Source organism: Corvus kubaryi, unplaced genomic scaffold (assembly GCF_017639235.1).
Source record: "Corvus kubaryi isolate FWS band 111438036 unplaced genomic scaffold, C.kubaryi_AGA036_p1.0 134, whole genome shotgun sequence".
Taxonomy (NCBI): domain Eukaryota; kingdom Metazoa; phylum Chordata; class Aves; order Passeriformes; family Corvidae; genus Corvus; species Corvus kubaryi.
The window spans coordinates 7,170,428-7,186,554 of NW_024580668.1; the positions used below are offsets into that span (position 1 = coordinate 7,170,428).

At 59.1% G+C, this 16,127-nt stretch overlaps 1 protein-coding gene across 2 annotated transcripts; it reads right to left on the reverse strand.

Annotated features, from left to right (window-relative positions):
• Positions 1–12,960: 12,960 nt before the first annotated feature.
• On the reverse strand, positions 12,961–16,101 carry LOC121674002. Of its 2 annotated transcripts, none has more exons than XM_042047921.1 (5): positions 15,791–16,101; positions 14,521–14,864; positions 14,187–14,385; positions 13,776–13,815; positions 12,961–13,446 (listed from the first exon to the last, which is right to left on the reverse strand). In XM_042047921.1, exons 1-5 carry the CDS (start codon positions 16,002–16,004, stop codon positions 13,329–13,331), a joined length of 915 nt encoding a protein of 304 aa, XP_041903855.1. In that variant the 5' UTR covers positions 16,005–16,101; the 3' UTR covers positions 12,961–13,328. The 2 variants fall into 2 exon arrangements, with proteins under 2 accessions (XP_041903855.1, XP_041903848.1); XM_042047914.1 differs by having other exon boundaries at positions 14,508–14,864.
• Positions 16,102–16,127: the final 26 nt, after the last annotated feature.

Genomic DNA, 16,127 nt, shown 5'->3' on the forward strand with positions numbered 1-16,127 from the left:
CCGGCTCGCAGCAGCCTCGGGTTAGCGCCGCTTCCCCCCGTGGCGGGGGCGAAGCCAGCCCCGCCCGCCCCGGGGCAGAGTCCTCCGGTCAACCCGGTGTGCGGCTGCCTTAAGGTGGGCTGGGGGGGGACCCCCGGCACCGGCCGCCGGGAGCCCCGGGGTGCCCGGTCCCTCTCGGCCGGGGCAGAGGGGGGGCGGCTCCGTGGCCCCAGGGCTGCGGGGGTGGGGGTGTCCTTACTCGCCACAGGCTGCCAGTGTAGCCACCGCTTCGGCACGGCCACAATACACAGCCCAGCATCCCTGGGGTGCAGGAGCACACAGCTTTGGGGGTCCTGAACACCCAGGGGCCACCTGGGGCTGAGCCAGGACAGCCCGTGGCAGAGGCACAAGCAGCACCCAGCCTTGGGGGTCCCAAATGCCCAGGGACCTCCCAAGGGACCACGCAGAGCTGAGCTGTGGCAGCCCGTGGCAGAGGCACGGGTGGTGTTTTGCCAGTGCCACAGGGACAGGTCAGCTTGGCCCACGACGGTCAGGGCCAGGAGGGAACACTGGTGCAGGACAGGCAGAGGGTGGATGGGGAGGGAGAGGAAATTTCTGCACAGCACGCTGGGAGAACGGGGACATGCCCGTGATGTCCCCTCAGCAGGATCCTGCAGCAGGGAGAAGCAAGAGCCTGAGGACAAGGCAGCTGTAATGGTAGACAGGGCTGAGGAGGAGGAGGGGGGTGTCAAGGTGTCAGCATCCATGGGATTCATATCCCTGCACTGCCCTGCTTCTCCCTGACACAAAGTCCTTCCCAGGGGAGTCACAAGAACACATTCTCCCCTGCTTGCACCTGTCACAGCTTCTCCCACCGCCCAGGGGCACTTCAGCCAGGCCAAGCCAGGTACCTGGGATGCCAGGTGCAATGCTGGCAGCTCCCAGCACCACCCCCTCTGCCCACCCAGGGATGGGGTGGACACTGCAGAGCAGGAGCTCCCAGCCCGCCCAGCATCACCTGCAGCATTCCCAGCAGCACAGATCACACCGACCGCTCTCCCACACTGGGCCGGGTCCCCAAGGACAGCACTGGGTGCCATACTGGAGGACCCGCTGCCAGCTCCCCCCTCCTCCCCTCCCTCCCAAGGCAGCCGCCGGGGCTGTCGGTTTTATTTAGAGCCTCGCACAAACACAGCCAAGATATCTGAAGTGACTTGGCACCATCAATCTGCGCACGGCGTCCGCCCGCACATCCCCGGCCCCGCCAGCCTCCCCCTCAGCCCCAGCTACGCCCATGGGGCACATCCAGCCTTAATTTAGCACTGCTGGGAGCTGAGAACAACTCCTCAGGCTTCAGCACTCACCTCTGTCTGGGATCCCCTGGCAGCTGGAGGCTGCATTCAAGGGCTGTAGCCACTACTGCTCCCACTGGAAAAACATTTGTGGCCCGTACTGGTCCTGGGAAGCCCAGCACACCCATCCTTTCCCTTCACAGAGCTGGCCAGAGTAGCCAGCAAGGAGCAGGGATCCAGAGGAGCCCTTGGATTTGGCCTTTTGCACATGGCAATAATTTCTTTGCACAGGGATGGGACACGGGGACACATCACTATGGTCCACAGGCACCTCACAAGAGGAAGCAGAGGGGGCAGGTGCTGAGCTCTGCTCTCTGGTGACCAGTGATAACACCTGAGGGAACTGCATAAAGTTCTGCCAGGGAAGTTTGAGGTTGGATATTGGGTAAAGGTTCTTCCTCCAGAGGGTGGTTGGGCACTGAACAGGCTTCCCAGGGCAGTGGTCAAAGCCCAAGCCTGCCAGTGCTCAAAAAGCATCTGGACAATGCTCTCAGGCACAGGGTGAGATTCTTGGGGTGTCCTGTGCCAGGACAGGAGTTGGACTTGGTGATCCTTGGGGGTCACACTGAGCTCAGGATATTCCATGGGATTAGCAGTGGTTTGTGGAAACCCTGCAGCTACACCACTGTGGGCAGCGCATCCCACCCAGCCCAAGTCCAGAAGCAGGGACCCTCAGGGCAAGCGAGTGCCCAGCAGGAGGGAAAATGCCAGGGACACACTGCAGCCGTTCCCAGCCACCTTCCCTGGTTATTTTTACATGGAAGCACAGTTCCTGGAGGCCTGGTTGGCTTCAGCCTGTCTGGGCTGTTCTGCTCGGTGCTGAAGGTTCAGACAACCTGTTCTGAGGCGATTACAGAGCACAGCCAGCCTGCACACAAGCAGCAGCCACCGCAGAGCGCTTGGGAAGGGAAGTTAGAGCTTAAAAAAAGCTCTGCAAGAGAAGGTACCGCGCAGAGCAGATGGTGCAGCGCGAGCTTCCCGGGAAGAGCTGCTATTGCTCCCCATTAGGAAGCATATGGGCAGGCTCAGCTGCCTCCCTCCCCTCCTACCCATGGCCCTTCCACTCGGCATCACAGGGGCCCAGCTCCAACGTGAGAGGTTTGGAGGATACACCCTGGGAGGGCAGCCCCTGCCCTGCATCAGGCAGGGATCCCGGGAGAGAGGAGGATTCGGCTCCTTGTGTGCCTGAGACAGAGGGACAATGCAAAAATTTGGGAGTGCAACTCTGCCATTATCATCATCCTCCTTCTGCACAGAACACCCACAGTGAGCAGGAGGCTGTGGCACCTTGGCAGGGTGGGCAGTGCTGCCAGGCTCTCCATGCTGCCAGCGGGCACCCAGGCTGCACTCACTCGGCAGCATCTCCAAGCTTCAGATCAAAATCCCCGCTCTGGCAGGGAGGATTCCAGAGACTCCGGGGGATTTCGGAGCTTGGCTCTCCCTGGCCCCAGGACCTGGGCAGCAGCCAGCATGGGGACAGGGCAGCATTTCAGGAGAGCTTTTCAAGAATAAGTTGATTTTCACAGCTTTGAGGAACAGTGAGGAACTTGCATCGTGCTGCTAGCACCTGTTTGGGGAAGGCACTTGCTCCGTGTGGCAGGGCTGGGCCAGGCTCAGCCACCCCCGTAGGTTTGGGGGCTGGGCAGGCAGGGGTCTTCTCCCCTTCCCTATTCCCAGCCAGGACCACGGGATCAACGTGCTTTTTGCATTCCTGTGTTCCCAGCTGGGCAGCTCTGCCCAGACAGCAGGATCTGCTCCCTCCCCAGGAGGAGGTGGGGATCCTTCCACACACAGGGATCCCCAGCCAGGGCAACAGCACCCCATCTCTTGTCAGAGCCTGGCAGCATCCAACGGGAACAATTACAGCCTTGCCAGGGTGATCCCAGTGGAAAGTCTTGCAGCACTGGTTTTGCCCAGACTGTTCCTTCATCCCTTAATCAGTTGCCTGTCTGATCCTCTCCCAGCCCCGATGGCCCCCGGGAACAGCGGTGGCTCACTTGGCTGGAGGGGATTCGAAGGGGATGGAGATGGGAGAGGTTCTGGTCTCTGCCCTGCAGGGCCAAACCTGGGCCTGTTAATGAATCACATTTCACTAATGGACGTGACTGCGGCCTCTCCCTGCCTGGGACTTTGTCCCTTGTGATCCCCACTCCAGCATGGGATGGCACAGTGGGAGCAGTACCAATAGCCTGAGTGGCCACATCACACCAAGACCCAGCAGTTGTCCCAGAGGGCTCAGTCCACCCTTCAAAACCCAAACCAACTTAGGCATAAACAGAAAAAACCACCGATACTTTGGACATGAGCCTGGCAAATACCCCAAACTCAGCAGCCAGATGTGCTGTTTTGGGGCTGTGAGCACAGAGCCATGCCCAAGCACAAGCAAGCAGCCAGCACTTGCAGGAGCCCTCCACAATAATGACTCAATGATCTTAGAGGTCTTTTCCAACCTCAAAGATTCCTTGATAAACCCAAATAATGCAGCACCGTGCACATGGAGCTGCAGGGACTCACTACCCTGAGGAAACTCAGAGGCAGCCTGGCCCAGTCCCAGCCCCAGACACCTCCCAGCCCAGCCCCAGCACCCTGAGAGGTGTTACTTTCACAACTCACCACAACAAAACACCCAGTATGACCACATCAGAGCACCAGGCCCACACAAGGTCTGTTCTGGTACCCACAAGACAGCGCAGCCTCCACGCAGCCAGAGAGCGGCATGCTCACCCCATCCATCCTCCAGCTTCAAAGGCAAATTTCAAAACCCCTCTACCTTAAGATCTAGGTGGACATATCCTACAGCCCCTGCTCCCCCCATGCCTTAGTCTTCAGTCAGTACCCAAAGAGGGCTTTCAGCTGGGAGAGAAACACACAAATGTCTCCTGAAGCAGGGAGCACCAATTACACTGCTGATATTTAGGGCTTCCAGCACAACAAATGGAGCTGCAGCTTCATTAGGTACCTTGCCAATTTAATCCGAGACATCCAGTACAGGGGAAGCTTAATTTAGTTTGTCTCAATGTTAACTTATAACAAGCAATATGTTAACGTGGGGATGGTTTTCATGGACTGTGACCCAGGGAAGGGGCACCCACAGCCCTCCAAACAGGGATTCTTAAGAAGCAGGAGGATGTAGCCTACCTGTCTCATACTCCTGGGATAGCATCCACCACCATGAACACCTGCAGCTAGGGAAGAGGTGCACCCTATCACCCCCTTATGTGGGAGAGGCCCTGGAGAGGGTGATGAGGTGCAAGGGCCTCATTAAGGCTGTGATTGCCAGGAGAAAGGTGGGGCTGGGCTGTGGGGGATGCTCTGAGCAGCCTGTGCATGGGCTTTGCCCCTCACCTTTTGAGGGGGCTCATGGGAATTGCCTGTAACTGTTTAAGCCAAGCTTTTATTGGGTGGTTTAGGAGTTACAGCTGAGTTATTTCAGCTCTCTCAGGTCTTTGTTAGAGCTCTCAGGCACAGTTGGTGCAGATGGTGTGGGAGAATGGGTGGGGTGAAAGTGAGGTGCTCCCCGGCATGGGGGATTTTTTGAGGAGGCCCCTCTGTGCACACTGGCCAGACCCACTGCCTGTTTCTGCCTCCTCCTTAGGGAGCAGGGGTCCAAATCCCTTAATTTTAGAGTCCCTCTGCCACTGAATTAATCCCTAGCACTGCCAGGATCAGCTGGTTCCCTCCAAACCCCTGAAATGACTTCCAGGGAGGATGAGGGAGGGATGCAGCACTGCCTGCCCACGCTGGGCTTTGCTGGGTTGGAGCGATGCTCTGAGTGCCCTCATGGCATTCACACACTGTCACCCTGGGCTCCAGCAGCGGCAGCAGAGCCCAGGCACTGTGAGACCACCCACCACTACCAGAATGTCCACCACTGTCTGCCAAGCAGGAAGGAAAACCCACGGGCTACGGCGGAGCCCATACCCACAGTGCAGCTCTCCCATCCAGGGCCGGGCCGTGCTCCCAGGCTGCTCCCACCCCATAGTGGTGCCCTGTGGGATGCTGCGAACAGGGTGACTCGGCCGGGCTTCCTTAATGCAGCCCAGCACAGTCACGCTCTGGGGGAATTCCTCACAGGCTGTGTCAGAGCAGGAAAGGTGGTTTATATCCTGTGCCTGGCCTGGAAACGGCCCTGGCTGACCTGAAGTGAGGGGTTTTAGGGTAAAACTGCTGACAGGCCAGGAAAACCCAACGGCACTGCCAGCTGGGAAGGACAGGGCTGGCAGTGCTGGCGCCTGTGCCCACTGAGGTGCCTCGAGTGCTGGCAGGGCTGTGCTGACCTTTGCTGGCAGGCAGGAGCCTGCCCCTTGTCCCAGAGAAGGGTTTGCTCTCTGCTGTGGGTCTGCAACACGTGCACAGCCCCAGGACTAAGCTGCACAGGAAGTGGTGCAGTGACCACCCCTGGAAGTGTTCAACAAACGTGTGGATATGGCACCTGGGGACACGGGTTAGTGGTGGGCTTGGCAGTGCTGTGGGAATGGTTGGACTCAATGATCTTAGAGGGCTGTTCCAACCTTAACTGATGACAGGGACGAGGCCCCCACTCAGGGCGCTCATCAGGGACACTGGGTGGCCCCAATCCTGCACCCTTTGTGCCAGTGGTTGCAAAACTGTGGGAGACATCGGTGCTGTCTGTCTGTGGCACGACTGGGCTCACCCCAGCTCTGATGGGCTCCAGAGCCACACGGAGCCTTGGTGTCCATCCTGGGACCCTTTCTCAGCCCCAGGAGCAGAAGTGCTGAGGAGGAGGAAGTGGCAGGGAGTGGGGGGAGGGCAGGCAGGGTCAGGCAGAGAGCTCCAGCCGTGAAGGGACATTTCAGAGCTGGGTGTTAATCATTGATGGGCTCCTGGGAGCTGTTTGAACTAAAGCCTCCCTCCCCCCTCTAGAGGGGGAAGTTCTGCACTGTACTGGCTCATGGGGAGCCAGCACTCAGATCCTTCAGCACACAGCCAGCCCCACAGAGCGATGCTGGAGAAGACCTTGGTCTCCCCTTGGCGGTACCACCAGGACTGTGGTGGAGCTCAGAGCTCGGCCGAGGGGAGAGCGATATCATCTCAGTTTTCTAATGCCAGCTGGGTTTTTTTTTCTGCATCCTCTCCAAGTTCTTTGTTGATTGCAAATCGTTATCATGAAAGCGCATCCGAAGCTGCAGCAGCAGATAACGCTGTGCTGCCGGGCCGGCGGCTGGAGCTCATCGAGGCTGCTCTGCCTGAGAGTCCTGCGGCAGCTGTGGATGGAAATAAAACTGCTAACGTGAGGGATTGATCATGTTCAGCCAGCTCAGCCCATTGCTTCCTGCTTGGCAGAGCCCTTGCTGTGAAGTGCTAAAATCCAGGCTTAGAGGTGGGATTTGTGCTGTGAGACCCTGGCACCTTGGCACTCACCCTGCTGGAGCCGGGGAGATGCCCCATGGAGGGCACATGAGGTGTAGGAGACCTGGTACAACCCCATGTCACCCTTTACTGCAAAGGGAGATGGTGTGTCTGGCAGTGGGAGCTTCATGGGGTCATTTGTGACAGTGCCAGATCCGATGCCTCACGGTGGGAATGGCACAGCTGCTGGGATGCAGGGGGGGATGCACCCCCCGAAACAGCCAGACCCAGCCCCTGGAAGAGGATGCTGACCAGCCCTCAGGGCCATTCCCAGCCCTGCTGCCAGGCTGTCCCTGTGGTCACTGTCCCCATGTTGTCCCCACAGCAGCCCCAAGGCTCTCCAGACCTGTTGTCTCTTTGTTGTGGCTCTGTTGAGACCAAACACATCCACCCACACTGCCTGACCCAGCGCTGCCAGCTCTGTGGGGCGGGGGTTACTCTGGCCCTGCTGCTGGAGGCTGGATGGAGAAAAATGCTTCTCCAAGGGGGTTGTGTGGTTTGTCCTTTTTTTTTTTTTTTTTTTTTTTTTTTTAAGTTGAAAGGCAACAAAAAGCGGGCGGATTAATTTTGGCAGGATCCACCATGCATCGCTCCAAGGGGCTGGCCCTGATAAGGAGCTGCAAATCCGAGCTGCCAAGTGCTGCCATCCCGCTGGAGCCTTGGAGGGGCATCAGGGATTAAGAGGGTCTGTGTGATGTCTAACAGGTTTAGAAAATATTGCCTGGGATTATCCACTCGCGGTGATGACCAGAGACCTCTGAGCCGCGGCAGACGCCGGCATCGGCTGATGTCTGCTGGCGGTGGGGGGGGTCCTGCGTGCGGGAAACCTGATCTGCGTGTGCCTGTTTGCACTCGTGTGCACGTTCCCTCGTGTGCACACGCGCGGATGTGCAGCAGCGACGGCTCTGGGGCGAGCTGTAGGAGCGAATGGGGCTGGTGGCCCCCTGACACCGCGGGGGCTGAGCCGTGCCCGGCCCCCCGTGGCTGCCAGCCCTGTGCTGGGTCTGGGGTGCCAGAGGGGTGCTCCAGCCTTCGTTGTGCTGCAGCTCTGTAAGGGCAGCTCCTGACCGCCAGCGTTAATGATATCCACCCAATTAGCCCAGCCTAGCCCCAAGGATTAGCGGATGGAATCATCATCCCAAAGCGTAAGCAGTTAACGCCGCTAATTAGTCATCGCGTGAATCCCAGCTCAACCACAAACCGCAGCGGCCGCGGTAGCCGTGGGCAAGGGGTGATGCCCACCCAGCCGGGCTCCGGGAGACGGGAGCTGTTTACGGAGAATGTGCCGGGCTCGGGGATCCGTTATTTTTACACGTTGCCATAGCTACTGATACCATTATAAAATTAAGCCTGAACCATGTGGAAGAAATGGATCTGTCAGAAGGAATTATTTTCGGGAGCGCGCTGTGGGTCCGAGCACTGCCCACCCCAGGGCCGGCGGCGAGGGGCCGAGCCCAGAGGGGTGATAGGGGTCCCCGCTGGAGGCAGCTGCATCCTGCCCGCGGGCACGTCGCTGGAACGAGGCGCCGGGCAGGCTGCGGAGCTCCGGGATCGCCTGGAGCCACCGGCGCCAGCACAGCCCCTCCGGGCTGGCAGCATCGCTGGGCACGTCCAGGGTGAACAAAAGCCCGCTGAGAGGGAGCTTTCAGCCCGCGCTGTGCTCCCTCCCGCAGCGCCTGCTTTCCCCCTTCTCCTGCCTCTCTCAATATTTTTCCCTTTCCCTGCACTTCTCTGCAGAGGGACACTTGTGCCGGGCTCGGGGCAGCCAGCGCTGGGGCCACGGCCAAGCACAGCCGCACTTTAAGGTCGCTCAGTGCCGGAAGGAGCAGGGAGCGCCAGGGACCCCACAACATCCTGCCCTCGGGACAGGGAGCTCCCCAAAGGGTTTCCCTACCTTAAGCTCTTCTCGCTGGACAAAACCACCTGAAGCATCCCCAGGAGCATGCACGGCTCACTTCGGGTACAATGTACATGTGGATGTTGGGAGGACCAGCACCACTCCAGAGCGACTCCAACAGCTGGTCCAGCATGAAGAGCCCCGGGAACCCCAGTGCAGGACCCCCCTCCCATCCGCCCTGGCAGCCTCACTCAGGCACCGGCAGGACCCAGCACTGCAGCTTGATCCGCCCTCCCCGTGCCGGCTCCAGAGGGTGATTGTCCCTGAGCAATGTCCCGTCCAACAGTGAAAGCACAAAGTGATTCTTTCTTAAGCACTGGATGTTCCTGCTTGTCCCACGGCCCTGGAAACCCCTCTTTAATCACTGCCAGAGCCTTGGCCTCACGGTGTCCCGCAGTGAAGGACCTTATGGGCCAAAGGAGTGTTGGGCACAAAGGATGTGCATGACACTTTTCAATTTCAGTGCCTGCCCCCTCCCCCTGCGATTGAAGAGATGAGGAATGGTCATAGGGCAGCTCCCCATTCACCCCACACCCCTTCAGCTCCAGGGATTTAATGAAAATTATTCCAGATTGGCCAGAGAGGTCCCCAGTAGCAATAACTGCAATAGCACAACCTCCTATTAGACACCAGAGAATCCACAGGGACAAGCAGCATCCTCCAAACACCTCCAGCTCTTCCCAACTTAAAGTCCTGGTCTGCAGCCTGGGTGTCCCAGTTTGCTTTGTGGGCATGGCTGGGTAGTGCCTGGGAGTCCATCTCCTCCCTGAACATCCCAGTGTTCCAGTGTCATGGGGTGGCTGCCCCGTACCCTGACTGTCACTGGGGCTGTGCCTGGGGGCTGGAGATATCCCCACTGTGCTGGCGAGAGCCCTCACTCTGTCGGGAACCCAGGAGGGGATGAGGCTGGCAGTGAGGCTGTGGCACAGAAACAGTTCCTATGACAACCCCAAATCCCAGACCTGTTTATCCCCTTTGGTGAAAATCCACAACAACCGTGAAACCAGGGAATAAGATTCAATAGTAAGACGTGAAATAAATCAGGACCAGTGTAAAGCATGTCACCATTTTACTCTGGCTTCGTTCACTTTCCAAGGAAAAGCCTGAGAAACAGGGAGCTGCAAAGGGGTGAGCTAACAGGTTTGGAATTGGAGGGAGCAGGATCCAACTGTGCAGCATCCCAGGACTTCTCCCTCAGGTTCTCTCTTCTGGCAGGAGCTCAGCTCAGGGCAGCCAGCAGGAACAAGCAAGACCCATGAAGCATTTCTGAGGGACAATCAAAGTATCTCCGAGACCCTCTCACTCCCTCCAACCCCCTCAAAGCACCCAGCTGCTCCTCCAGCTTCTGCTGCTCGCTGCTGCATCCTGGCACAATGTCCCCATGGCATTGCCTGGTCCCCTTGGCATCATGGGGTCCCTATGGCATCACAGGGTCCCCATGCCATCACTGGATGCCTGTGGTGTCATGGGGGCCCTGTGGCATTGGATGCTCTTAGACCTGTGGCTATTTGGGTGATGTTAATGTGGAAAGGGACTGGCCTGTCTCTCCCTGGGGATGGGCTTGTGGCCACCACAGTCTCACGGTAGCTAGGACAGGGATGAGGACAGAGCAGGGGAAAAGGGTGTCTTGGACAGAGACAGTCACAAACCAGGCCCTTGGCTGGAGCTGCTGCCCTGTCAGACACCAGAGGAGACCAGCTGGAGCGATGACTGCTCCTGGAGACACAATATTCCCTGGGCACCCACCTCAGTGACAGACACTGCCACTGTGGAGTGTCTCTGCTTCTCATCACTGAGCTGGAGCACTCCAGGACAGGGCACAAGGCATTTATTCCTGTCTCTCCACTTTTCTCCTTGCCCAGCCCTGGCTCCAGCACAGCTCAGCATTGTCCCACTCCCCACAAGTGCAGCCAGCCTTCTCCTCTCCCCCAGGACACGAAGGAGACACCTGCATCCCCCTGTTTCAGCCAGCCCATGCACTAACCGAGACCATGCTCTTCCTCGGCCTTAATTAAATCACTGCTCCCCTCCCCTTGCTGCCAGGACCAGCCCCTTCCATCAGCCATTCTCCAGGCTAATTGCTCTCTGTTACTCTGTGTTTTCTGCTGGAGGCTCATGCTCCCTGTCAGCTCCTGGAACAGCCCACGCTTCCCACTCTGGCCCCCCGGCACACCATGGCACACACCACGGCACACACCACGGCACACACCACTGCCCGGCAGGCCCTGCCAGCCCACTCACCTTGGCACCTCCAGGAGATGTTTCCCACCTCTCAGCATCAGGAGCAGATCAGATGCCAGAGCAGCCCGAGCATCCCCTGGCTGCCCAGAAACCCATCACAGTGCAGCCCAGATCAGCCTCCCCAGCCCTTTTCCTTGGCTTTGCCATTACATGAGGTCCTGGCACCAGGCTCACACACCATGCTGAGGACCAGCCCAGATAAACCTGGCACGGCACTGCCCCAGAGTGTCCATGCACAGCCCAAAACCTGCATGTCCTCTCCCCCCGGGACACCAACATTCCCAGCACCATCCAGGCACCACCTCAGCTCCACACTAAAGTCCCCAGCTGTGGCAGGAGGAGCCTGGTGGGTGCCAGTCCCAACCCCAGCACTGCCCTGTGCTCCCCCCAGCCATGGCAGCTCCTGACCTCCCACACACACCCACCGAGCGGGTCACTTATGGGATGTGACAGCCAGCAGCACCAGGAAAACAGCACGGATGAGCAGTGAATCCATGACCCCAGCACTGCCTGGTGCTGCCCCCCGAGCAAGGCTCTGCCCCCCGGCACGCTCCTACCTTGTGTCCGTGCCCAGGCGCTTGTTTGTGCTTTCACTGCAGGCACACCCCGGGCTGGTGGCTTAAAGGATTTTCCTTTAATAACCACCAAATCCCTCCCCTGGGCAGTAAGCTGCAGACCTGGGCCCTTCCTAGGTGCAGAGCACTCTGCTGGGGCTCTGCTCACTCCCTGCTTTGCATATGCTCCTATCAAACTGGATTTCCCCCCTCCTGATTCAGCCCAGTGCTTAAAAAGCCCTAAATCCCCTTGAATTTCATTTCCCCTGGTCCTCGAGGTCTATCCCCGGTTTTGGTCCCACCCACGTATTTTACATACTCGTGGTCACAGCCTTGATGTGAGATTTTCTGCCAGTTTTGGTTTTGTCCTGCTCAGAGCCCGGGCAACCCAAGTCCTGCTCAGAGCAGCCACTGCCTCAGCTGGGAAATGATCCATGGCTCCACTTGGGAAGCGATGCTGGGAGGGGCTTCATCCCAGCACCCCTACCCCACAGCCCCCCACTGAGGGAGCCAGGCTGAGACCAGGTGCTAGACCTCTGACCTGGCAAACTGACAACCACCACCACGCCCACAGGGTGCTGAGTGTTCCCAAGCTGCCCCTGAGAAAGAACTGACCCCAAACTGTCCCCACTTCACATCCCCAGAGCAGGGGACTCTTACTCAGCTGTGCAAATGAATTTCCGTAGTGGCATTTCTCCCCCCCGTGACAATTCTGTCCCCTCAAGGATCTCCCTGCCAGCCCCACTCCCCTGGGTCACACTGTCTTGTTTCACTTCTCTTTTCTTATCTCACAGAAAAAAAAGTAGATAAAGCTGAAAACTGGCAACTGTATCAGCTTTCAAGGTCACAGGCAGCGGTGCTGGCAGCAGGTTCCTCTGCCTGGAAAGCCTGTTTTGGCCTCAGTTCCTCCTGCCAAGGGGGCTGTTGGGGCCATACGTGGTGGGAGCTCAGCTGCTACAGCTGGGGAGATGGGTGGTTGGGGGGCTGTATGTGGTGGCCGGGTGTTGCTGGGGGCTGCAGCAGTGCCCAGTGTGGAGCGTGATCCACAGCTTCCTGCCAGCGCCACCTCTGCCCTCTGGCTTCCTGCCACTGGCCCGCTCCCCTTGGAGGTGGGCACCGAACACGTGGGCACAAAGCAGGGAATGTGCGTGGGGCAGATGTGCAGGAGCAGATGTGCATGAAGCAGATGTGCACAGACTGGCTGGGACTGGAGCTGGAGATGTGCACGGACCAGGGGAAGGAGCAGAAGGGCCAGCTGGCACCAGCTGCCCTGGCCTTAACAGCATCACAAGCCCCTTGAGGAGGGCAGGGAAAGGTGGGCGAGGGCTGGGCCTCAGCCTGGGGCAGCAGCACCAGGGGCTGTTCCTGCCTTGCCAGGAGATACAGGTTTCATGGGACTGAGCAGATTCCCTGGCTGGGGCAGCTGCCTGGGGCAGGTGGGAGGTGGGAGCTGCCCAGGGGGCTCAGCAGTAGCACAGGGGGGCTGTGGGGGGCACACATCCCCCCAGGACCCTGTGGGACAGGCACTATTGCTCTTGCTCTGAGCACAGCAGGACTGGACAGCATGGCTCTTTGCTGGCTTTAATGAGGGTGGTGACAAGGTAACACAAATTATGGACCTGTTAGCCGGGAAAGGGCCAGTGGAGGCCCATGCTGGTGGACACAGGTGTGTGTGAGGTCCTCCTGGTGTCATCAGCACCAAACAGCTTGCACAAGGCGGAGGTGCTTGGCCTCGTGGTCTGATCCTGTGGTTGAGAGGGCTTCCAGATCCTGGGAGAGCTCTCCTGAGCTGGGGGCATGGCGAGCTGAGCTGAGACCGGGGTGTGCCATGCAAACAGCTCCACTTCTTCTTTATTGTGCCCTGCAGAAACATCCCTGCTTCCTCCTCGACACGGCCTGGCCACGCAGGCAGCAGTGCCACGCGTCACTTGGCAGCTACCCTGAGGCTGGCATACTCAGTGGGGGCTGTGCCCGAGCTCCTGCTGCGCCGCGGGGCCGGGGGCAGGGGCTGCAGGTCGGCGTAGTGTATGTCGTTCTCCTCCTTGCTGCTCTGCTGCAAAAGTGCACACAAATGGGGAATGCTGCTGCAAGGAAAAGCTTGCAAAAACAACCCTAAACCATAGAACGTCCTGAGTTGGAAGTGACCCATGAGGATCACCGAGACCACCTCCTGGCCCTGCACAGGACAATCCTAAGAACCAGGTTCAAGCCAGGCTGGTGATGCCACAGCTGCAGAGGTGGCCCTGTGCTATGGTGCAGAGACCACATGCAGGCAGCTGCTGCCCACCCAATGTCCCACCTGGCCCCAGAGTCTTGCAGAGCTCCTGCAAGCTGGGGCATCAGCATGGGATGTGTTCCCCCAAACTCACAGCTCACTCTTACCTGGCTGGGCAGGTGGGAGCTCTCTCTATCCAGGACTTCACTGTGGGGGGAAGGATAAGGATGGCCATTAGAACTAAAGGAAGCCGAGTTGCCCCCCCCCCCCCCCAGCACAGCCCTCAATTCCCCTCCTGAATTTCAGCAGGATACCCCTGTTGAAGGCAGAGAGTAGGGACCAAGTGCTGTCTGCATGTCTGGGCTGGGCTCAGACCCATGGTGAGGGGCTGCAGGGAGCTCCCTGCCATGTGCTTCCATGAAATGCAGAGAGAAGGAACAGAACTGTGAACCTGTGAGTAAAGGACTTTTTCTGTGGCAAATTTCTGCTCCAGACAGGAAAGGAAGCCAAGATAAAGCAGGTGGATAAGACAGTTTACTCATTTAAGGGTGCAGAAGGAAGAGGTGTTGAGTACAAACCTGGGGGTGCCAGGGGTCCCTGCACAGCACTGCAGAGGGACAGACGAGAAGCTGCCCACGGCCACTGTCCCGGCTGGGCATGGGCTGCCCGCCCTGCCTTGGCGCTTCCTCCTGTACATGCAAAGGGCAACAAAGAGGCCAAGGAGGAGGAAGCAGAGCACCACAGCTGCAGCCACCACGCCAGGAACCAGGGCTGTCTCTGTGGAGACAGAGGCAGAGCAGAGGGTGGTGGGTGTGGGGCAGAGCAGGACCTTGCTGTGGGCAGGGTGGGAGCTGTGGGATGGGGTCCCTGGGAGCAGTGTCCCACTGGGCTGCACTCACCACGCACAGATACCTCTGTGCCACTTCCATGCCGAAACATCTCCTCTTTTCCATTGCTCTCCTTGGTGAACTTCACGCAATAATAGGTGCCAACATCATTGGGCTCAAAGTTCCTGATGTGAATGGTGAAGTCTGTGTCGGACCCAACCACTGCTCTCGTCACACGGGGTAAGGAGTCCCCTCTCTGGTCATAGACGGTCTTGTTCCCACTGCCCAAGCCCTTCAGCCACCTCACAGGACCAGGGGCAGCGAATCCAGACGTGGTGCAGTTCAGGGTGAGCATCTCCCCCACTGCCACTGCCACCTTCTTCTGGGGCTGCTGCAGCTCAAAGCCCTGAGCCGCCTTGGCATCCACACCTGGGCAGAGACAGGAGGGTTCTGGGATGAGCGTTGGGGCGAGGCAAGGGCTGCCTCACAGGCAGAGAAGCCCCAGTATCCCCCAATTCGCAGCTGAGGGATACCCTGGGATGTGGCAGAGACAACCTGCAGGCACCAGGAGGGAGGAAACCCGATTCAAAATGAACAAGGGGCAAATCTCAAAAATGACAGGCTGCCCAGAGCAGTGGTGGAATCACCACCCCTGGAGGGATTTAAATGACATGTAGATGTGGCACTTGGGGACCTGGCTTAGTGGTGGCCTTGGCAGTGCTGGGTTAATGATTGGACACGAGGATCTCAGAGGGCTTTTGCAACCCAAACAGTTCTGCGATTCTATGATTTGATAAATCCGCATCCTGTTCTGTCATTTGCAGGAGGTGCTGCAGCTGCCTGGAGGCCAGAGAGGTGCAGAGGGAGCCAAGGGAAACTCCTGGCAGGAAAAACTCCTGAGTGCTGTTAAACATTAACACCCTGGCTCTGTTCCACACCAGCCAGGATCACTGGGGCTCTGCGAGGAATTGGGGTTCACAGCCAGGAGCCTGCCAGGAGCCTTCCAGGAGTCAGTGTTCTGGGCAGGGATGTGCAGCCCTGTAGACCAGCGCAGCTTCCCAACCCCTCCGTGTCCCAAAACCCCTCCTGCCTCCCAAAACCCCTCCAGTTTCCAAACCTCTCCTGCCCAAAGTCCCCGATACGTTCGGCAGCGGCTCGGCGGAGCTCGACTCGGCTCTGCCTATCCCGGTGCCGGGGATGCTCTGCATCTGCACCAAAAGGTGGTCGGGGAAGGACCATCCTGGCCCCCCCCCCCCCAGCGGTGTTTATCTTTGCCGTCCACTCGCATTAATGACCAGTGGCAGACGGGGCAGGGGAGCTCCGAGAGGCTCTGGGGGGCCCCACTTCCGACTCACCCAAGAGCTGCCGCTGCACGGGGCTTCGCCGCGGAGCTGCTGCCGCGGCCATCGGTTCTGCCCAAACTTCGGGAAGGAAAAGGGGAAGCGGGACAGGAAATGGAGGCGAGCGGGTGGTTAACGCTTTGGTGTCTGCCCGGGACGGGCGGGGGGCGGCAGAGCCGCCGGGCGTCACCCCCCGGCGGGCATCACCCTGCCGAGACCCCGCTGGCATCGCTCCCCGGCCGCCGAGGGGCTGCTCTGGGCTCGGGACGGGGAGCGGCTCTGCGTCCTCCCCGGTTCGGTGAGGGGCAGGAGCACCGGGGCTTCGGGATGTGGGACGCTCGGTGTATCCCGA

Bases quoted from the DNA above. Each gene is read 5' to 3' on its own strand.
- LOC121674002 (XM_042047914.1), bottom strand. From the start codon at position 16,004: ATGCCAGCGGGGTCTCGGCAGGGTGATGCCCGCCGGGGGGTGACGCCC. The intron at 14,386-14,507 runs GTGAGTGCAGCC...CTGTCTCCACAG, and splicing joins CACAGAGGTATCTGTGCGTG to AGACAGCCCTGGTTCCTGGC. The intron at 13,447-13,775 runs GTAAGAGTGAGC...GCACTTTTGCAG, and splicing joins GCTCCCACCTGCCCAGCCAG to CAGAGCAGCAAGGAGGAGAA.